The sequence below is a fragment of the Lagenorhynchus albirostris genome, chromosome 3 (assembly GCF_949774975.1).
Source record: "Lagenorhynchus albirostris chromosome 3, mLagAlb1.1, whole genome shotgun sequence".
NCBI classification, from domain to species: Eukaryota; Metazoa; Chordata; class Mammalia; order Artiodactyla; family Delphinidae; genus Lagenorhynchus; species Lagenorhynchus albirostris.
In genome coordinates, this window is record NC_083097.1 from 94,773,284 (window position 1) to 94,797,353 (window position 24,070).

The 24,070-nt window shown below is 36.4% G+C and overlaps 1 protein-coding gene across 20 annotated transcripts in view; it reads left to right on the top strand.

Moving 5' to 3' along the window:
- Nucleotides 1-24,070, top strand: part of AP3S1 (adaptor related protein complex 3 subunit sigma 1) — a 181,746-nt gene that overhangs the window by 5,934 nt on the left and 151,742 nt on the right. For 19 of the 20 annotated variants that reach the window (XM_060143437.1, XM_060143436.1, XM_060143424.1 and 16 more), the window contains exons 2-3: nucleotides 18,435-18,526; nucleotides 21,872-21,983. The exons of the other annotated variant lie outside the window; for it this stretch is intronic. In XM_060143437.1, coding sequence (XP_059999420.1) covers nucleotides 18,435-18,526; nucleotides 21,872-21,983 — 204 coding nt within the window. The remainder of the gene's footprint in view (nucleotides 1-18,434; nucleotides 18,527-21,871; nucleotides 21,984-24,070) is intronic. 20 annotated transcript variants of the gene reach the window in all.

The window sequence follows — 24,070 nt, forward strand, 5'->3', positions numbered from 1 at the left end:
TTTATGTAACCTGACTCAAATTTGCTTAAAAAGAACTTTGTTAGGATACAGAATAGTAAGTGCAGACTAGTAGACAAACTACAAAATTATTTGATTCAGCAAATCAATGACTTCATCATAGATCCAGTTTCTTTCTCTTTCTCTGCCCTCCTCTTCACAAAAATTGATGTCCAAAGGCTGATTTCCTCCTTGAAATCAGTTGTAATCAATAAAATGCACAAGGAGAGAGTGATCTGTTCCTGTAATCCTGGGCTGTGTGTTTCCCTTCAGCCTGATTAGTTCTACCCAAGACCAGTAACAGCTTATACGAATGGGGATCCATCCACCCTTGCAGCTGAGGAGGGTGGAAACATGAAGAAAATTGGTATTCTGTTGGAAAGGTGGAAGAGAAGAGTGGATGTGGGTAGGCAAAGAAGTGTCCACTATTCTCTCTTCATTAGCTCACGTTATTTCTTTTGAATAGGTAGTTTTTTCCTCTGTAATTTTAGATTGCTTCTGAGGATGTTACTCTCAGGAATGGTTCTTGATAATACGTGGTTCTGAACATGTGCCACAAAAGATCTTACTTAGTTCAAGGTATTCCTTACACCAATGGATCATTGAAAAATTCAAATATAATCACAATTTTTCTGGGTAGTATGCTTGAAAACTTGCTTTAAAAAATTAAGTTTAATAAACCTGTTGAAAATTGTATTGAAAGGAAGAAATAAAATGTTCACGATTACAGTGATTTTTTTTTTGGTTTGGGGGAAAAGGTTATAAATAGGACAGTGTTATAGTTCATTCCTCTGCCTTTCAGGACTGAGAAAGGTCTTGTATAACGTGGCTGTATTATGTTTCTTTGGTAAAGTTGATTGTTCAATTATTTATTGTTTTAATTTTTAAATAAGTTTCTTTATTGTGATTACATGGAAAATATTTAAGTATTAAGTTAACTGGGGGACTTCTCTGGCAGTGCAGTGGTTAAGACTCCGCGCTGCCAATGCAGGGGGCACAGGTTCGATCCCTGGTTGGAGAACTAAGATCCTGCATGCCACATGGCGTGGCCAAAGAAAAAAAAAGATCACTAGGGACATCCTTGATTTCACCACCCATTGATAACTATTGATAGTGTATTTCTTGTTTATTTTTTCTTAAATTTTTTCTTCCAGAATATTCCGATGAAGAGTATATACCTTTTAGACATTACTAACACAAAGAATGCATTGAAGCTGTTGTTGGATTTATGGAACATTTGTGGCTTTAAGATAACCAAATACCTGGTTAATGTCTGGCTGTTCTATTGTTAAATGTTTAAAAATACAATAGTGTATGTTAATTGCACTTTAATAATTTGCATGTATTTTTTTCTCTGTGTATATCTTTTTTTTTTTCCCCACATAGTTTAACTTCTGTAAGTAACCTGAGTGTATCAGGGCCCTTCCCTTTTTTGATCCCAAAGGGCAATATTTGCTAATTTTTGTTATAAAGTCAAAGAATTCATCCTTTAACACTTGGAGTTGTCCTTATGCTTTTTGGGGTATGGATTTCTTCACTGCTGCTGCTAAGCTGAGGTGATCCTGAGTTGTAGACCACCTCGAGGAGCCAGTCCCCTTCCAGTTTCTTGTTGTGTAAAACTCTCAAATTAGGATAAATTACACATTCAGCCCTATGAGCCTTCCTCTTACCAAATCCTTTGAACTGCAATATGGATAAACAACTTTATTTACTGAAGGATCAAGCAACGCTCAAGAATACTGCAGTGTAGGAGGAGTAAAGGCCGGTATACTAGCCATCAGGTGTTAAGTTCTTAAGTCTCCAAGGGGAGGCACATATGGACTTAGTCCTTTGAAAGTAGGAGTGGCCTTTTTGGATACTATCTGACCTGTCCATTGCACTCTCTATGCTCTCTTCCTCTGCCCATATTCCTTCAACAGATATCTATTTGTTGTTTGTATGCTCCTGTTCTAAGCACTGCTAATATTGTAATGAGTAAGACTGATGTCCTTCCTGCCCTATGAGTTTACATTCTAGTGATAGGAAATAGGCAATAAACAAATTATGTAACAACTGCGATTAGTCTATTAAAAAAATGAAACAGTGTAGGGGGCTAGAGAATGATGGAGGAGAGGCTATCTTAAATAAAATCATCAAGGAAAGCCTCTTTAAAAACCTGACATTTGAGAAGAGAACTGAATGAAGTGAGGGAGTGTTTGAGAACAGCTGAGGAAAGAATGTTTCAGGCAGAAAGAGGTTCAGGATCCCTCACATGGGTCTGAAATTTGTGTTGAGGAATAGCAAGAAGGCAAGTTGAGTGATCACAGGCAGGAGTGGCAAGAGATGAAGTCAGAGAGAAAGACAGGGACAGATCATGCCCATATGCCAAATCACACAGTCTCTTCGAATCTTTCAGTCTGATGACATCATCCCTAACATGCTCTCCACAAGAAGTGGTATTTCTCCTTGAATCCTACTTGTATTTTGCACAATTGAACAATGCCTCTGGCCTCTGCAGGAGAGTCAGTGATGCTCAGTAATGAGACTCTGCTCAATTATTTTCTTCTCTACCTGGTTTGGAGAGGTAGGAGAGCTAACCCAGTGAATGAAGGTAAAAGTGAGTGCTCAATTCTGTGTAACCTCTATACTGATGAGACCAGTGGCCAAGCTGGTTTCGTTTCCTAAGTAACCTGTGAAGTAATACAACTCAAGAAAAAAAGTATTTATTTTTCCCAGACACCTCACAGCCTTGATTATAGATGAGCAAAGTTTATGTGAAGCCACTAAACCACCTCTAATATTGTGCGAAGCATCTACATCTGTCCTGCCTTGCTTCGAGCCTTGTAATTCAAGAATCAGTAACTGTCAAATCAAATCAAAGCTGTTCCCTTTGTTACCCAGAAGGAGAGGGCTCTTTATCTGTGTGTCAGACCCACTGAATTGTTTTGATTACTATGTGCTGTCTAATTAAGTGGGGAAGATTGCTAGTGTATCCCACCACACATATATTCTTCCATTTCCTGTCATCAATATATCTTAGTGTGATTGTTACAAAATAATATTTTTATGGTGCTAAAATATATGTAATGTGAAATTTACCATTTTAGGTAGTATATATAGCTCTGTGGCATTAAGTAAATTCTCAGTGTTGTGTAACCATCACTAACCCTCCATCTTCAGAACTTTTTCATCTTCCCCACTTGAAACTTTGTACACTGTTAAACACTTAACTCCCCATTCTCCCCTTCTCCCAGCCACTGGTAACCACCATTCTCCTTTCTGTCTCAATGAATTTGACTACTCTAGGAATCTCATGAAAGAGGAATTATACAATGTTTGTCCTTTTATGACTGGCTTATTTCACTTAGTATGATGTCTTCAGAAGTTTAACTATGTTGTCGAATGTGTCAAAAGTTTAACTATGTTGTCGAATGTGTCAAAATTTCATTCCTTTTTAAGGCTGAATAATATTCCATTGCATATATGTATGTGCCACACATTGTTTATCCATTTATCTGTTAGTGGATCCTTGGGTTGCTTCCACTTTCTGGCTCTTGTGAATAATGCTGCTATGAACACGGGTCATAGGATACATTTCTCTACTGACTAGTAACATTGAGCATCTTCTCATGTGTTTACTGATCATTTGTATAGCTTCTTTGGAGAAATGTCTGTTTAAGTACTTTGCCCACTTTATAATCTGGCTGTTTGATTTTTTGTTGTTGAGCTGTTCTTTATACATTCTGGATATCAATCCCTTATCAGATATATGATTTGCAAATATTTTCTCCCAATCAGTGGTTTGCTTTTTCACCCAAGGAATGGTATCTGTTTTCAAAGGATAGTGTCCTTTGATGCACAAAAGGTTTTAATTTTGGTGAGGTCCAACTTACCTTTTTTTTTTTCTCCTGTGCTTTTGGTGTTATATCCAGAAAATAATTTTTTAATGACCACATAATAGTTTGTTGTATAGTGTATCATAATTTATTTAACTAGACTTCTACTGTGGACTTTTATTTTGAAAAATGTTTTTTTAAATGAAGATTGAATAAGAAAATACTTATAAAACCTGACGCATAATACTCAATACTTTACCTAAATAAATAATAACTTTGATTACTACTTTTATTATTATTACTTTTATTATTACTACTTCTTTCTAATTCCTATCCTTAGTTGGAAAATTATATAACTTAGGGACTGTAGAACATTCCAGAGATTGTTCTCAGATACTCTATTTCCTCAAAATGAATTGTAGACCTTGTTTTGGAATGAACTTCCTTCTTATTACAAAATACAAAGTCCTTCAAGATTCTTCCAGAGAAGAGTTTCATTGAGAGATGTTTTAAGGAGAAAGCTAAAAAACTTGCCCAGCTTTTTTTTTTTTTATTTTAAAGAATCACCTAACATTTAAAACAAACTTTAAGATATAATTTATAATTCACATACTATAAAATTCACCCATTGAAAGTGTACAATTCAATGATTTTGTTTTTGGTAATCATGGTTGTGCAACTATCACCATAATCTAAGTTTAGAACATTTTCATCAAACCAAATGAAACCTCATACCCATTAATAGTCACTCCCCAATCTGTACTCCCCCCAGCCCCTGGCAACCACTGATCTATTTTCTGTGTCTTTAGATTTGCCTATTCTAGACATTTCATATAAATGAAATCATGAAATATGTAGTCTTTTGTGGTTGGCTGCTTTTCACTCAGCATGATGCTTTCAAGATTCCCTCATGTCACAGCACATATCAGTACTGCATTCTTCTTTATGGCCAAGTAATATTCCATTGTATAGATATACCACATTTGTTTATCCCTTTATCAGTTGATGGATGTTTGAATTGTTTCTAATTTTTGGCTACTATGAATAGTGCTGCTGTGAACATTCATGTACAAATTTTTCTGTGAACATATATTTTCACATCTTTTGGGTGTGTATCTAGGAATGGAATTGCTAGGTCATACAGTAACTTTGTTTATTAATTGTTTAAAGAACTACCAGACTGTTCTCCAGACTGTCTATTCCATTTTACATTCCCATCAGCAATGTATGAAGGTTCTAATTTCTCCATATCCTCATTAACTCTTTTTTTAAAAAAATATTTGTTTATTTATTTGGTTGTGCCAGGTCTTTATTGCAGCAGGTGGACTCCTTAGTTGCAGTTTACCGGCTCCTTAGTTGTGGCTTGCCAGCTCCTTCGTTGCAGCTCACGGGCTCCTTAGTTGCAGCATGCATGTGGGATCTAGTTCCCTGACCAAGGATTGAACCCAGGCCCCCTGCATTGGGAGCACGGAGTCTTCACCACTGCACCACCAGGGAAGTCCCTAATTAACTCTTGTTATTTTATTATATGTCTTTTTGATTCTAGCCATCCTGGTGAATGTCAAATGGTATCTCATTGTGATTTTGGTTTGTATTTTCCTAATGACACTGACAGTGAGCATCTTTTCATGTGCTTATTGACTGTTTGCATATCTTTGGAGAAGTCTTTTCAAATCCTTAGCTCATTTTTAAGTTGGGTTATATGTCTTTTTGTTATCGAGTTTGTAAGAGTTCTTCATATACTCTGGATGCAAGTACCTTACAGATGTATGATTTGTAAATATTTCTTCCTGTTTTGTTGTTTTCACTTTCCTGCTGATATCATTTGCAGTGCAAAGGTTTTTAATTTTGATATCGTCCAATTTATGTATTTTTTCCTTTGCCTGTGTTTTTTTGCACATCTAAGAAAGATTTGTCGAATCCAAGGTCATATAGGTTAGTACCTATAATTCCTTCCAAGAGTTTTGTAGTTTTCTTACACTTAGGTCTGTGATCCTTTTTGAGTAAGTTTTGTGCAGGGTGTGAGCTAGGGATTAATGTTATTTTTATGTATGTGGCTATTCAGTTTTCCTAGCACCATTTGTGGAAAAGACTATTCTTTTCCCATTGAATTGTCTAGATACCTTACTCCAACTTTCCTCCCCAAATTTTACTTTGTTTTTGAGTTTTCAGACCTTTCAGCTTCCACCACCGTTCAGGCTCTCTCTTTAAATATTTCAAACTCTCAGTCTATCACCTTCTCAGCTGTTTGTTATTTAAATTAAATAATAAGGTTTTTGCCACTGAAAGTGGGAAACATTTTAGTATGGTAGATGTTAATTTTAGAGTATTAATAATAGCTGTCATTTATTGAGTGCTTTCTTTCTTGTGCTAAGTATTTTTAACAGAGTTTTATACATTGTGGGGGAAAATGCCAGAGAGTTCAAAGAAATTTAATGAAGTATCTGGGCACGTGTTAATATAATTTGTTGCAGGTGCCCTCTTCCCTGCTTGTTGTTTGGGATTTAAGGGCAGCCCCATGATGACTGTTTGTTCTTTATACACTCAGGCTAAAGTGAAGCCTACTCACATATATCAAGTCTTCAGCCAGACTTCCTACTTGGGAGAGGTCTGGCAAAAAAAACCCACTGAATTTTCTTTGCTGGGGCCTTCTCTTCTTCATGATTCCTAAATGTTGGAGTGCTCTGAGGCTTAGTTTTCAAACTTCTCTTCCTTTTAGGAAAAAGACAGTCCTCTTCCTTTTGCAAAATTAACTAATTATTATTCCTCATATATGCTGCTCACTTTCTTGATTCCATGCTTTGGCCCAAACTTTTCCTTCTGCCTCCACTATCATGTAACTTCACATTCCCTCTTCTCTGCATTTCTGAATTCTATCTGTTCTTTAAGGCCGTTCCTAGATATCTGTCACTTTTCTTTGAAAATAATCTTGCTGCTGAAAATCATTTGTTCCCCTTCTTATAGTATATTATTTGTGCTGTTCTTATGTCAGGGATTGCCCCCTTTTATTATAAAGACATCTATTTCTTTTTTGAAATATAAAAAAGGCAAGATATAGAACATGAAATAAAAATATTAAGTAGCTATATTCATTTTATTTCTTGCTTTAAGCTCTTTGGGAAAAGAAACTTTCTCTTTCATCTTGGTAATTCTTGATATTCCAACATTCAGTGGAGTGAAGAATGCATTTTTTTTTCTTTTATTGGCTGTATTGGGTCTTCGTTGCTGCTTGCGGGCTTTCTCTAGTTGTGGCGAGCGGGGGCTACTCTTCATTGCGGTGCACGGGCTTCTCATTGTGGTGGCTTCTTTTGTTGCGGAGCACAGGCTCTAGGCACGCAGGCTTCAGTAGTTGTGGCTCACGGGCTTAGTTGCTCCGCGGCATGTGGGATCTTCCCGGACCAGGGCTTGAACTTATGTCCCCTGCATTGGCAGGTGGATTCTTAACCACTACGCCACCAGGGAAGCCCGAATGAATGCATTTTAGAAAAAAATTCTTCGTGTTTGGGAGGGAGGGAAGAGGATAATGACATATTTACTGTTTGATTAGAGGAAAGTTTGGGTTTTAAAGTTGCCTTTTATGATATATGTGTAGGAACAAGGAAGAAACATAGGAAAAGATAAGGTTTAGTGGGATACTGAATTTTTAAAATTTAATTTTCAGTATGCATTAAGAAGTTTAAAATAATAAAAGTTGTTGCCTTTATGTAACTCTAGTTGTCTTTAGACTGATGTAATCCTGGAGTTGTGACGGACTGAAATGTATGTTTACCTTTGTTATAAAACATAGTGTTAGGAAATCTGATCAGCCTGAGGCAAGCTCCAGGCTTCTTTATGAAAGCTGTTAAATTAAATTGATTTTTAAAGAAAGGGAAGTTGTGTTATGTAAGCAGAGACTTAATTTGTTTAATCTTAACTTAGACTGGTTATTTGATTAAAATTTCAAGACTTCTTACCAGTATTGTTTTTCTTAGTTGAGTATTGCTTGGTATTTTAAGAAAGATGATTCCAGGTAGCAGTCTTGAAGTTCATATGAGAAATTCTTTTCACTGTTAAAATAGTGAAACATAATTAAGGTTTAGCATATTTAACCTGTTATTTGTTTATAAACAATAATATAATGCAAAAAGATAACTTTCCTTAAAATAAAACTCCTCTAAGACCTTTACACTATCATTAGAATTCTAACAAGGCCTGGAGGTAGATTTTCTAAAGTAAGTCAGTGTTAATCCATGCTTATTATGTGCCAGCTGTTGTTTTTAAGAGCTTTATATATATTAACTCAATCTTCACAACAACTCTGTGAGGTAGATACTGTTATTCTTGCTACAAATGAGGAAAACTCCGGCACAGAGAGGTTAAGTAACTTGCTCAAAGTCACCCAGTTAATATAGACCATAGTCAGGAATAAATCCCGATAGTCTGGTTGCAGAATCCATACTCTCCTCCCTCCCTTTTTTATTTTTAGCTTGCTTATCAAAGTTATACATTAGCATAGGTTAAAGAATATAATAGTTCTATAAGGTTTGTAAGGTTTATAATGAAAAAACAACATGGTCTCATTTCTGCCTTCCCACAGGTACGTACTTTTATTTGATAACTCAATGATTATTACATGTCTCTAAATAACACGCTTGTTTTGTTGCCTGATTTTTCACTTGTGGGCGTGATCTGTTGACTTCTGCTATTGAAAATGATTATTTAACTCCTTTTCCACCCCTCCCGCCCAGCATCTGTATCCTACCAGTCCTTTCATAGTTACTTCATAATTTTGATTAGATCAGTATTTGGTGTTTACATTAATTTCTTGTGTAAACATCCTCAGCTGAACCATGTTGTAAACTGTGCTTAGTTTTTCCTTTCCTGACATTTCATTTTCCTTGCGGATACAGTCGCCTTTTCCTTTGATCAAGTTTTATTTACTTATCACTAATTCATGTCTTTGCCAGTTGTCTCAGTCATATACATCGTCTATCAGTTTCATGTTCCTGAAGAAATCCCTCCTGGAATCCTTTGACTAGGTCCAATCTGGACCTGTTTTATGGCAGTCATATTAGGATCTTTGTTATCTTAGGTATTCCTTTTGCCTATTCCTGTGTTGGATCCCTTGTTGCTTGATTTTTTTGGTTTATTACCTTACCATGGTGTAGCTTACAGGAGTTATCCTCCATTAACTTCTTGAGAAAGGTCATGGGAGGTAGATTTTTTTTGAGATCTTGCATGTTTGAAAACAGTATAACTTTACATTGACTGCCTGTAGAATTCTTGGTTGGAAATAACTTTTCCTCAGAATTTTGGTGGCATTGCTCTATTACCTTTTAGTTTCCAGTATTGTTATCGAAAAGCCTGATGCAATTCTGATTACCTGTTCTTTGTGTATGATCTGTTTTTACTGTCCAGAAAATATGTAGAGTCCTGTTTGTCAGCAATTTCTAAAGTTTCATAGACCCTTGCTCTGAGTCTGTTTTCATTAGTTGTGCTCGATCCTTGATGGGGTCTTTAATTCTGGAAGTTCTTGTTTTCTTTCCTTGAAAAATTTCTCAGTTTGCTCTCTTCGCTTTTTGAATCTCCTTTTATTCAGCATTCCTCTGGACTGTTGTCCTACTTTTGTTATCCTTTCTCTTCTATTTTCTGTCTTTCCGCCCTTTGGTCCTATTTTTTGAATGATTTTCTCACTTTATTTTCCATCCTTTCCCCCAAATTTTAAAATTTCTCTGTATATTTTTAATTTACGTGAACTCTTTTAAAAAATTTTCTGAATGTTACTGTTTTGTGTTATGCTGTTCCTGTTTCCTAGTTGGATTATCTTTTCTTATCTCTCTGGTATTAATGATATATACTTAAAATTTTTCTTCTTCCTACTTGGTTTGTTTCCTCTCAGTTGCTTTTCTCCCCTACTTTTGTCCTTAGCTTTTATGTTCGAGCTGTCTTCCGATGTCCACTAATCTTTGGTTGACTTCTGTGTAAAGATAGGATACTGAAAACTAATTGGAAACGCTGAATCCATGAGTAGAAGTTATCTGTATGAGCTTTACTTGAGACAGTGTGGCTAGGCAGTTTAGCTAGGGTAACAATTGCTGTAACAACAATCCCCCCAGTCTTAGTACCTTAACACAATAAAAGAATATTTCTCACTCACATAAAGTATAGTATTGGTGTTTCTGATCAGCCAGAACCTTCTTTGTGGGCATTTATTTGTCATACTTGAGATGATGTTAATGGAACTTCTGCATCTAGTTAACATGGAAGATTGTGCAGGAATTTTTATGAGTGAGGCTTAGATGGTACATTGTTTTCTTTAATTTATTTTATTTATTTATTTTTGGCTGCATTGGGTCTTCATTGCTGCATGCGGGCTTTCTTTAGTTGCAGCGAGCAGGGGCTACTCTGTTGCGGTGCGCAGGCTTCTCGTTGCGGTGGCTTCTCTTGTTGCAGAGCACAGGCTCTAGGCACACGGACTTCAGTAGTTGTGGCATGTGGACTCAGTAGTTGTGGCTCACGGGCTCTAGAGCACAGGCTCAGTAGTTGTGGCACACGGGCTTAGTTGCTCCGCAGCATGTGGGATCTTCCCGGACCAGGGCTTGAACATGTGTCCCCTGCATTGGCAGGAGGATTCTTGACCACTGCGCCATCAGGGAAGCCCCTAGATGGTCTATTTTTTTAAAAAAAAAATTTATATTTTTAAAATTAAAAGAAGTTTTTTTTGAAGTATAGTTGATTTACAGTTTTGTGCCAGTCTCTGCTGTACAGTGAAGTGACACAGTTAAACACATGTAGACATTCTTTTTCTTACATTCTTTTCCATTATGGTTTATTACAGGATATTGAATATAGTTCCCTGTGTTATACAGTAGGAGCTTGTTTATCCATTCTATATATAGTAGTTTATATCTGCTAATCCCAAACTCCCAGTACTTCCCTCCCCCACCCACCTCCCCCTTGGCAACCACAGGTCTGTTCTCTATGTCTGTGAAACTGTTTCTGATTTGTGGATAGGTTCATTTGTGCCATACTTTAGATTCTACATATAAGTGATATCATATGGTGATATCATATCATTTGTCTTTCTCTTTCTGACTTCACTTAGTATGATAATCTCTTGTTGCATCCATGTTGCTGCATATGGCATTATTTTGTTCTTTTTATGGCTGAGTATTTTTCCATTGTGTATATGTACCACATCTTCTTTATCCATTCATCTGTCCATGGACGTTTAGGTTGTCTCCATGTTTGGGCTATTGTGAATAGTGCTGCTATAAACATACGGGTGCATGTATCTGTTTGACTTACAGTTTTGTCCAGGTATATGTCCAGGAGTGGGATTGTTGGATCATATGGTAATTCTATTTTTAGTTTACTGAGGAACCTCCATACTGTTCTCCATAGTGGCTGCACCAGCTTATCAATACATTGGCACCAACACTATAGGAGGGTTCCTCTTTCTCCACACCCTCTCTAGCATTTGTTATTTGTAGACTTTTTAGTGATGGCCATTCTGACTGGTGTGAGGTGGTACTTCACTATAGTTTTGATTTGCATTTAAAGAAGACATACAGATGACCAGTAGGTACATGGACAGTGTATTTTTAACAACTGGCTCACCTGGGAGGAAAGAACTCTATCTTGTAGTATTGGCTACATGATGTAAGTACTCCATTATGGTCAGTTTCATGCTACCAGCATGATGTAGTGACATCATGTGACTGAATGCAGAAATGGGAAGAGATAACGCACTGTTGTTTTCAATTGTGCCAGCTCTGGTATACCACTGCAACTGCCTACCACATCGCATTGTCCAAAACTGAGTTGTATGGCTCCCTTAAACTCAAGGGAGAGTGGAAAATATTCTTGAATTGTGTGCTTGGGAAGTAGAGTTTGGTGAACAGATAACAGTTTCTGCCGAAGTTGGAACCTCCAATGTCATTAACTTTAGATCTAGGTACAGTTCCTGGAGAAGTTTGTTCCAGGCTTTAGCCTGGAGGCTGACGAAGGCCTAACTGTAGGAATTCTGGAAACTGATTGAAGAAAAGGACTAGGGATTTCAAAATCTGGCTTGTTGACATCTTCTTAACCCCCCTGTTTTCAGTATGGCCTGGTATTCACTTATACTGCTGCTCTAACAAATGACCACAAACTCAGTGACTTAAAAACAACACAAATTTGCAGGCATACCTCATTTTATTGCACTTTGCTTTATTGCACTTTACAGATACTGTATTTTTTACAAATTGAAGATTTGTGGCAGCCCTGCCTCAAGCCAAGTCTGTTGACGCCATTTTTTCTAACAGCATTTGCTCACTTGTGCCTCTATGTCATATTTTGGTAATTCTCGCAATATTTCAAAAGTTTTCATTATTATTATCTTTGTGACAGTGATCTGTGATAGTGATCATTGATGTTACTGTTGTAATTGTTTTGGAATGCCACGAACCACACACACATAAGAGAGCGAACCAAATGTGTGTGTTCTGACTGCTCCACTCACTAGCCAATCCCCTATCTCTCTCCCACTTCTTGGGCCTCCCTGTTCCCTGAGACACAGCAATATTGAAATTAGACAAGTTAATAATCTGAAGTGGTCTCTAAGTTCAAGTGAAAGGAGGAGTTGCATGTTTTTCACTTTAAATGAAAAGCAAGGTATGATTAAGCTTAGTGAGGAAGGCATGTTGAAAGCTAAGGTAGGCTGAAAGCTTAGCCTCTTGCACCGGTTAGCCAAGCTGTGAATGCAAAGGAAAAGTTCTTGAAGGAAATTAAAAGTGCTACTGCAGTGAGCACACGGATGATAAGAAAGTGAAACAGCCTTATTGCTGATGTGAAGAAAGTTTAGTGGTCTGAATAAAAGGTCAAACCAGCCATAACGTTCCCTTAAGCCAAAGCCTAGTCCAGAGCAAGGTGCTAACTCTTCAACTCTATATGAAGGCTGAGAGAGGTGAGGATGCTGCAGAAGAAAAGTTTGAAGCTAGCAGAGGTTTAAGGAAAGAAGCCATCTCCATAACATGAAAGTGCAAGTTGAAGCATCAGATGCTGATGTAGAAACTACACTGAGTTGTCCCGAAGATCTAACTAAGATAATGAACGAAGGTGACTGTACTAAACAACAGATTTTCAGTGTAGACAAAAGAGCCTTCTGTTGGAAGAAGATGCCATCTAGGACGCGCCTGGCTTCAACGATTCAAAGGATAGGCTGACACTTTTGTTGGGGGCCAATGTAGCTGGTGACTTTGTTGAAGCCAGTGCTCATTTACCACTCCAAAAATCCTAGGGCCCTTAAGAATTATGCTCATGTTATTCTAAAATTGTGCTACTCTCCTTGTGTTCTATAAATGGAACAACAAAGCCAGATGACAGCACATCTATTTACAACATGGTCTACTGAATTTATTTTAAGCCCACTGTTGAGACCTACAGTCCAGAAAAAAAAAGATTCCTTTCAAAATATTACTGCTCATTGACAGTGCAGCTGGTTACCCAAGAGCTGTGATGGAGATGTACAGTGAGATTCATGTTATTTTCATGCTTGCTAATACAGTGTCCATTCTGCAGCCCACAGATCAAGGAGTCATTTTGACTTTCAACTCTTCTTCTTTAAGAAATACATTTTGTAAGGCTATAGCTGCCATAGATGGTGATTCCTCTGATGGATCTGAGCAAAGTCAGTTGAAAACCTGGGAAGGACTCACCATTCTAGATGCCAGTAAGAACGTTATGATTCATGAGAAGAGATCATAATATCAACATTCACAGGAGTTTGGAAGAAGTTGATTCCAGCCTTCATGGATGACTTGCAGGGGAGGGATTCAAGGCTTCAGTGGAGGAAGTAACTGTAGCTGTGGTGGAAATAGCAAGAGAACTAGAATTAGAAGCAGAGCCTGAAGATGTGACTGAATTGCTGCAGTCTCATGATAAAAAACTTGAGTGGATGAGGAGTTGCTTCTTAAGGATGACCAAAGAAGTGATTTCTTGAGATAGAATCTACTCCTGGTGAGGATTCTGTAAAGATTGTTGTTATGACAACAAAGGACTTAGAATAATTCATAAACTTAGTTGATAAAGTATTTGCAGGGTTTGAGAGGACTGACTCCAGTTTTGAAAGAAGTTCTCCTGTGGGTAAAATGCTATCAAGCAGCATTGCATGATTCCTTCTTTATGAAAGGAAGAGTCCATCAACGAGGCAGACTTTACTGTTGTCATATTCTAAGAAATTGGCACAGTCACCCCAACCTTTAGCAGCCACCGTCCTGAGGAGTCAGCAGCCACTGAGGCAAGACCCTCCACCAGCAAAAAGATTATGATTCATGGAAAGCTCAGATGATAGTTAGCATTTTTTAACAATAAAGTATTTTTAAATTAAGGTATGTACATTTTTTTAGACATAATGCTGTTGCACACTTAGTAGACTACTGTATAGCTTAAACATAACATATACTCACTGGGAAACCAAAATATTCATGTGACTCCCTTTATTATATTTGCTTTATTGTGGTCTAGAACCAAACCTTCAGTATCTCCAAGGTTTGCCTTTATATACATCACATTTTATTTTCTTTACCCATCCATGGACACCGTTGGACACTTAGGTTGTTCCCATATATTGGCTATTGTGTATAATGTCCTAATGAACATGAGAGTGTTTTTATCTTTTCAAGTTAGTATTTTCATTTTCTTCAGATAAAAACTTGGAAGTGGAATTGCTGGGTCATGTGGTAGTTCTATTTTTAATTTTTTGAGGAACGTCCATACTGGTTTTCATAGCAGCTGCACCAATTTACATTCCCACCAACATACACAAGGGTTCCATTTTGTCCACCTCCTCGCCAATACTCATTATTTTTAGCATCTTTATAATAACCATTCTAATAGGTGTGAAGTGATACTTCATTGTGGTTTTAATTTGCATTTCCCTGATGATTAGTGGTGTTGAGCATCTTTTCATGTACCTTTTGGCCATCTGTATGTCTTCCTTGGAAAAATCTCTATTTAGATTTTCTGTCCTAATTGTTTAAATTGGAGTGCTTCTGTATTTTTGCTACTGAGTTGTATAAGTTCTTTATATATTTTGGATATTAACCTCTTATCAGATATACAATTTGCAGATATTTTCTTCCATTCAGCAGGTTACCTATTTGTTGATGGTTTTCTTTGCTATACAGAAACTTTTTAGTTTGATGTATTCCAGGTCTTATATTTTGCCAAGTCATTTTTCTATTGGGATGTTTATCTTTTTCTTACTGGCATTTAAGTGTTCTTTATGTATGCTAGCAACTATTCCTTTGTCAGTTTTTATGTATTACAGATATGTTTGTCATGTTTGTAGCTCTCTTAATTCTTTTTTCTGGTGTCATTTGAGCATTAAAAGTGCTTACTGGGCTTCCCTGGTGGCACAGTGGTTAAGAATCCTCCTGCCAATGCAGGGGGCACGGGTTTGAGCCCTGGCCTGGGAAGATCCCACATGCAGTGGAGCAACTGAAGCCTGCACGCCTAGAGCCCATGCTCCACGACAAGAGAAGCCACTGCAGTGAGAAGCCCATGCACCGCAACAAAGAGTAGCCCACACTTGCCACAACCAGAAAAAAATCCACACGCAGCAACAAATACCCAACGCAGCTAAAAATAAAATAAAATAAATAAATTTAAAAAGTTAAAAAAAAAAGTGCTTAGTTTTGATGTCATCACATTTGCCAACCTTTTCCTTTATGGTTATTGTTATTTGTGTCTTATTTGAAAGTCCAACACTATTACAATGTTATAAAGATATTCTTCTGTATTATATTTTTAAATTTTTGTAGCTTCACCATTGACATTTATTTTTAATCAATCTGGGATTGATTTTTGAGTACGTGAGAGCTAGAAGTTCATTGTATTAGAACAAAAAGAAAAATTTTTATCCTGGCACCATTTATGGAAATGCCCTTCCATCCTTGCTAATCTGCAGTGAGTATTCTGTTTTAAATTAAATAACTATATTTATATGTGGGTGTGTTTCTGGTTCCATCAGTCAATTTTCCTATTTCTGCACCAATATCTTGCCTTAATTACTGTGGCTTTACAACAATTCTTAATCTGGTCAGCAGGTCCTCTTATATTCCACTTGAGAGTGTCTTGTTATTCTAGTCCTCTGATTTCATATGTAAGTCATGAGAGGAGTCATATTTGGAGTCATAATCCAGTTTTCAAGTTCTCCCCCTACACCCTTGTTGGGATTTTGATTAGAATTGCCTTAAGTCTTTGGAGCATTTTGGGGAGATTGAGTATCTTTATAATATTGAATCATTCAGTCTACAAGCATTGTACATTTTTTATTTACTTAGGTATTCTTTAATTTTTTCAGTAAAGTTTTACATTTTTCTCTTGCATTTTTAAATTGTTGTTTCCTTTATTCCTAGGCACTGCATGGTTTTTGATGGTATCTTTTTAAAATTATATTTTACAACTCATACTTGCAGAAGGTTAGAATGGCAGTAGAATTTTATATAATGTCTTTCTTGGTGTTCTTATTAAAACCTTTTACTAATTACAACACTTCTGTGTAAATTATGTTAGATTTTCTATGTGGAAAATCTTTTCATCTGTGACTGACAGTTTTGTTTCTTCCTTTGAAACTAATCCTTTGAAATTTGTTAATCATTTCCATGATTTTCTTTATAGTTTTATTTTTATCACCCCCAAATTTCTGTCACTACGTAATATTTAGTTTTGCCTGTTTTTGAATTTTATACTAATGGAATGATTACATATCATTCTGGTACTTAACTTTTTTCCCCTGCTGTAGAGTGAATTGTGTACCCCCCAAATCCACATGTTGAAGCCCTAACCCTCAATTTGATGGTGTTTGGGATTGGAACTTTGGGAGATAATTAGGTTTAGATGAGATTATGAGGGTGGGGACCTCATGATGTGATTAGTGCCCTTACCAGAAGAGGTACCAGAGAACCTGTTCTTGCTGTTTTTCCCCATAAGGACATGTAAGGACACAGAGAGAAGGTGGTTGTCTTCCAGCCAAGAAGAGATCACTCACCAGAACCCAACTATGCTGGCACCTCAGTCTTGAACCTTTAGCCTCCAGAATTGTGAGAAAATAAATTTCTGTTAGTTAAACCATCAGTCTATGGTATTTTTTTAATGGCAACTTGAGCTGTGGTAACTCTTTTTTTCCACAATAAACTTTTGAGAATCATTCATATTGATGGGTATAATATACTGATTTAATTTTTACTGCTTATAGGATTCTATTTTATAAGCATACCACGGGGACTTCCCTGTTGGCACGGTGGTTAAGAATCCGCCTGCTAATGCAGGGGACATGGGTTCGAGCCCTGGTCCGGGAAGATCCCACATATCGTGGAGCAACTAAGCCCGTGCACCACAACTACTGAGCCTGCGCTCTAGAGCCCACGAGCCACAACTACGGAAGCCCGCATGCCTAGAGCCCATGCTCCACAACAAGAGAAGCCACCGCAATGAGAAGCCCACGCACCGCAACACTCGCCGCAACTAGAGAAAGCCTGCATGCAGCAACGAAGACCCAATGCAGCCAAAAATTAATTAATTAATTTAAAAAAAAGCGTACCATAATTTATATGTCGTTGGACATTTGGGTTGTTTTCAGCTTTTTGTTGTTGTTATGGTGCTTTTATGAACATTCTTCTTTGTGCTTCTTGGTATACAGGTTAAGAATTTATTATATATGTGTAGTTGGCCAATTTTCTATTGTTTTTGACCTTCAAAAACAATGGTTTCACTTGGGTTATCATTGTACCTAGGAGTGAGTGCTGGATTGTAAAACTTTTTGCCCAAGTGGTTATACCACTTACCTTCCCACTGGTAGGATGAGTTTCTTTGACTCCACATCTTTGTCAACATTTGGTAGTGTCATAATTTTACATTTTTGCTAATATGGTACATGTGGAGTTATTTCATTGTTACTTTAACTTGTGTTTCACTTCATTACTAATGAGGTTTACCATCTTTTTATTTGTTTATGGACCATCATATTTTCTTTCCTGTGAAATTCTTGTTCATGATTTTGCCCAGTTTTCTATTGCAGTGTTTGAGAAGCTGACTCTTTTTTACTGGATATGAATTGCTTGGTGAATTTAATAAATATTAGTGAATCAATTCTTAGTTTTAGGCAGCGCTTATATAAAAATGAGTAAGATGGATAGACTCTTACTTCAATTTGCATTTAAACTTACTTAATTGGAAGCTCCAAACTTCTGTACTTTCTTCCATTAAAATATAGATTAGCTACGTGAATTATTTATAACTTCATCTCTTTATTTCAATTTACTCATTTGTAAAACAACGGGCTTTGACTAGTTAATAGCTAGTGTCCCTTTTACTAGTGTCTATAATTCATGTGTCTGATATTTTTCTTGTTGGTTTCTGAAGCTGAGAAATAAGTTTTAGTGAAGTGGTAAACTATATAAAGTGCTGATTTTTTGTTTTGTTTTTAATTTAAAAATGTTGGGTTTTGTTTCTTTTAAGGTATGATAGGTTAGTTCTCCAAGGACTGCGCTCTTAGATGAATTTCCCAGACAGATACTACTACCTTTTATTTTTTTAATTCTTATAATGCTGTTAAACCTAGAAATTAGATCCTAACATATATGAATTATTCTTTCTCAGAGTGAAGATACACAACAGCAAATCATCAGGGAGACATTCCATTTGGTATCTAAGAGAGATGAAAATGTTTGTAATTTCCTAGAAGGAGGATTGTAAGTAAAGCATTTCATGGACATTTCTAATCTTTGACTATATGAATAAAATATATACTGTTTAATCGTTTTATCTTAAAATTTCCTAATTTGATTAATTGGATTGGGGGAATTAACTACCATTTATCTTAACTATAAATCTAACTTAAATAATTTTTTGAAGATATTTAATCTTTTTCTTTTAAAAATTTATAAAGGCATTTTATATAAAGGTAATACATTCATATGGCAAAAATTCAAACATTACATGGAAGTATAAATTGTAGACCAAGTCTTCCTCCTCCAGCTTTAGTCCTTCTTCCCAGTTTCTTGTGTATCCTTCTAGAAAATTAATTTTGCACTAACATATAAAAGTATAACCTTAAAAATTTTTACTTACGGGATCACACATGTATGCTGGTTTTCGTGTTGCTTGTTTGCACTTATACTTTGAAAAAAACTGCATATAAACCCATCTAAAGCAAACTCATTCTTTTTAATGGCTACAGACTACTCCTTAGGGTGAATGGACCTGTTTTCCTAAGAATTTAGATAGCACCCTTTATTTTATATTATGAGCAATTCTGACGTCTGCTTTTCAAATATATGTGTGTGTCTAGATAGACAGATTCGAATTCAGCTAAGACTTTTCTATTTTTAAAATGAATAAATAAAAATTGCTTATGATTAGTTTGCCAACTATTGTAAATAGTTTTAAATTAATGGGTTTCATGAAAATAATTTGTTCTCATATAGTTTCATAAACATTCCTTCCCGTGTTTATATGTTTAATTTCTTAACAAGATATTTCCTCAGTGACAATTCAAAAACTAAACTTTAGCTGAACCTCATTATGAATAATCAGAGATTAGTCTGAGAAACCTACACTTTTCTGTATTTTTAAGGTGTATGATGCATATTATGGAAAACAGTTTTCATAATACAGAATTCATTCTTACCTGACTATAAATTACTTTTTATCATGTAGAAAGTTTACTTGCATTTCTTGAAAGGTTATATCATACTGCTCTTAAATTTGCAAATACACACCTATGATTTGTAAATTTTGCTGTTAACTCGAGGCCTCCAATTTAATAGTTGAGACAGATGTACTTGCTTTCTGTTTTTGTATTTTAATTGTACTTTACTTATCTCTCTTAAACTGTAGTTGAGTTGTGTTTGCCATTACCATCGTTTTCCTTTATCTCAGCTCCTTAATCTTCTAACCTCGTAGGAAATTAATCACCCAGCACAGCGCAAGAAATTGATTGGTCTAACCAGGGCACTGTTTGAACTAGGAAGTATGACTTGAGTTTGTAATTATTCTTTTCCAACCTTACAAAAAGTAGAAAGCAAATATTGCATCAGAGATGAGGCTACACATCTGGTTTAGTCCTAGTTTTGTTACTAACAAGCTGGTTTTCTTGGTTAGGTCACTTAAATTCTTTGTACCTCAGTTTTCTCTTCTTATGTTAAATAAGATATTTGGACTAAGGATTTCTAAAATTCTGTAGCTTTTATGTCGTGTATTGCATTCTATACGAGAATTTGTATCAGTATTGTACTATAGTATAAAGATGAAATTATAACAAAACGTGTACTCATATTAATATTTTGTTTTCTTTTAATAACTTTAATTGCCTTTTTTTAATTTGCGGTATGCGGGCCTCTCACTGCTGTGGCCTCTCCTGTTGTGGAGCACAGGCTCCGGACACGCAGGCTCAGCAGCCATGGCTCACGGGCCTAGCCGCTCCGCGGCGTGTGGGATCTTCCCGGACCGGGGCACGAACCCGTGTCCCTGCATCAGCAGGCGGACTCTCAACCACTGCGCCACCAGGGAAGCCCTAATTGCCATTTTGAAACTTACAGTTTTCAAAAATTTGGTCTTCTTTTAAAGCAGATCCAAACAAAAATTTAAGATAATCACTAAATTGCAGATTCAGGATGAAGTAAAGTCTGCTGTTGCTGCTTTTGTCCCTTTTAAGGAACAGTTGCAGTGATAGTCTATAAATACAACTCAGAGAATCTTTAAAGTGCTTGTACATATTTTTAAATTGCATACCTTTTCTAGATAGTAGGAGTTTTTAATTCTTGTCAAAGATCATTTTCACTTTTGGTATTAGAGGATATAAAGTAATAAAAAATAATGAGTGTGTATGTAGAGAAGTTGTTTCTACAAAACTTGTGAATTTAGTATTACTTTTATTGAGTGACAAATAGGGACTTCCCTGGCAGTCCAGTGGTTAAGACTCCATGCTTCCACGGCCGGGGGCATGGGTTTGATCCCTGATCGGGAACTAAGATCCCGCATGCTGCCCAGCGCAGCCAAAAAAAAAAAAAAAAAGAAATAGGTGTTATTTTCCTTTGTCTTGTTTGAATGTTCAGTTAGCTCTGATTACACTTAGCCTTGATTTTTTTATGTTTCATTAGTGTTAAAGGGTCTTTTGAGAAGGTGAATGAATTGTTGTAAACTTAACTATGGAACAGTTAAACTGTATTTAGAAAAATAAAAGGTGTTTGTAATGATCCCTGAATTATTATTTTTAAAATGCTGAAATTCCAGTCAACATAAATAAAAATATTTGGCAAAAGGATTGAGTATCTCTTAGCTCAGTTTTCTTGCATTTATATTCCAAAACAAAATGTGTTTTTGGAGAAGATCTTGATGGTAAATATGTCCAAAACTTAAGAAGAAATGTCATTTTTTTTTTCCTAGTTGATAATCAGTGTTAAGCTGTGTAACTTACTGTGACCTATGGAGTTAAATCTAGTAAGCTCTTAAAAATGCCCTATGATCTCATTTCTGCCTACTTCTCTGACCTAATTGCTTACTAATCTTTCATTGATCGCAGGCCTTCTTTTTCTTTCTTGAACACAGATATTTCGTTCTTGATGAAATTGCCTTTTTATTAGTTTACCTTTGCCTGAAATGCTCTTCTCTAAATTTTTTCATGGCACGTTCCTTATCATTAGATCTCAGCCTAAACATCAACTCTTTTAACACCCAATAGGAAGTAGCAAACCCATCAATGTGGCATCATCCTCTTTTGATTCTCTAGGTAGTCCCTTCCACTCTGATAATATTTTCTTTGTTTGTTTATTGCTCCTTACCCACTTTCAGTACCTGGCACATAGTAAGTACTCAGTAAATAATTGAATGAATGAATGAACTAATATTAAGCATCGGCATCTTTTACTTGACTTCTCTGAAGAAAACAACCATCTAGTTCACTTGAATGCTGTGTCATTAAATGTTACCTTTCTTTTTGTAGAAGGTTTTAAACAAATTGTCAGTTTTCTTGAACTAATGAAAATGTTTTTTATTTTGTAGCTATAACATTCCAATTGTTTTGTTTTGTCATTTAGATTAATTGGAGGATCTGACAACAAACTGATTTATAGACATTATGCAACATTATATTTTGTCTTCTGTGTGGATTCTTCAGAAAGTGAACTTGGCATTTTAGATCTAATTCAAGTAAGTTAACACTTGCCTCTTACTGTATTAAACAACAATTTTGGCATTTCAATTTTTTAAAACTTCTGTGTTCTAAATTTTCTAAAATGATGTTTTGTTTGGTAAGAAATAAGTGTTCCATAGTAGATGTTGGGTGGATAAAAGAGGGATGAGGGATGTAGCACAGAGTCATTTAATCTAATTAAGACTAACTGCAACTAATTTCCTCATGCCCTTTTTTCCTGTTCATGTAAGTCACACAAAAACCCCAACACTCATAGGTCTTTTACCACATGTATCCAGATCTAACCCCCAAACCCACCCCTTTCTATCTCCTAAAAATCTTTCATAATGGCCCTGGAACTCAAGGTCAGTCATCAGCAAATTTCTCCTTATCTTCAACCTCTTCTGTTAATATTATCTTCACCTTTTTGCTGTAGGTTAAATCTGGCTTCCCTGATGAAACTACCTGCCACCCTCGCAAGCAGTAGCAGTCTTCTCTTTCGCTTTCTTCATACCATTGAGTCTGGAGGGTGTTCTCTTTGCTTCTCATTACATTTTCCAGACCTTTTTCTCTTCTAAAACATCTCCAGACTTTATCTCATGTTCTCAAACTATACCTACTTCTACCAATCTGGTTGCAGTAATCTCTCATTCCCACTCCCTATTCATTGGAGATTTTGTCAAAAACTTTCAGTGGTCTGAGATTTTACTCTACCTGCAAGCTAACAAGTTTAACTACCACAGTTTCATGGATGCTGACAGAAGATGGGAGATTTCGGGGCCAGAAACAAAGGACTTTATTTCTGACAGCCAAAGCAGTAGTCAAAGTGACAGCATTTGCTTACACTGGTTACTCAAGTCCCAGTTCCTAAAGTGTGACTTGATAAGGTGCAGGTAAGACCTGCATACACAGTAGATTGAGTTATAGGAGAGGAAGCCCAAGCTTAGTGAACTGGAATCTTTTATAATGGACATGAAGCATATCTGCCCATGTCCTGGAGGAAGAGAATATCTTCCAAGCACAGTATAGATAAACTTACCCTTTGCTTTGGAGGGAAACACTATCTATTTTCCAGGGCTGTTGGCTATACGAGCTTGCTTGAAAAGATAATCCACAACAAAGGCAGTCAGTACCTCTGTTCACATGGTGTGCAGGAATGGAACACCTATGGAGAATTGTCTCCTAACAGATTTTAGTTCTTAGTTCACTGACATTCACTCCAGTACTACTTGTGTTATAATTCTTGGTTATTTCAACGTTCATGTGGATAGTTCATTCAGTACACTGGTATCTTCAAACTGGAATTCCTCTTCTCCAATGAATTTTGCCCATTACCCCACTTCACTGTTCATTTCTAGACCATGTCTTTATCCAGACTTAAGTCCCTCCATCATCTTAATTTCACAGTTTCCACTCTCTGCTACCATCTCTTATCTTTTCTTATCACAATTACTGTTACTCCAACAGTTCTTTGAGCCCATTGGGACCTTCAGTCCCTTTTTTTGTTGGGTTTTTTTTTGAGGATAAAAATTTTTATTGACAGTTTTCTAGGTATAGTTGTACATTTTTGAACTGTTCAATGTTTATTAATAGATAAATGGCAGCTTTAGAAAAATAGACATGTTTATATCCAGAATCCTGTATTCTCTTCCTGTGTTCCTTATACCTTTTCAGTGTGTCTTTGGGACCTTCTGTCTTTTAAATCTATCTTCTCACTGTCCCTGATCCTCCTGATGTCTTACTCTCCTTGCCCAGCTTAAACTCCATTGTCAATCATGATAATCATAGGCTTGTATATACTTAGCTCTTTGCCTGAATCCACACATCTGAACATACGTAGAGAAAAAAAAAGATAACCATACATGCTGGCCTCACTTTAAATTCATGATCTCTGACCTCAGTGATTCCTTAATGCTACCCAGTAATCACATTATATTTCCCTGGTCATTTCACTCTCCCACACTCTTAGACAACTGCTGATACATTCTCCTCCCCTCTCAAACCTGTAGCACTTCTAACATGTAGCTTCCAAGTTCACTAGGCAATCAGAAGGGAACTTCTACAGACTCTGTTATCTGTGTCCTTGTACTCTCTTCTATAAGAG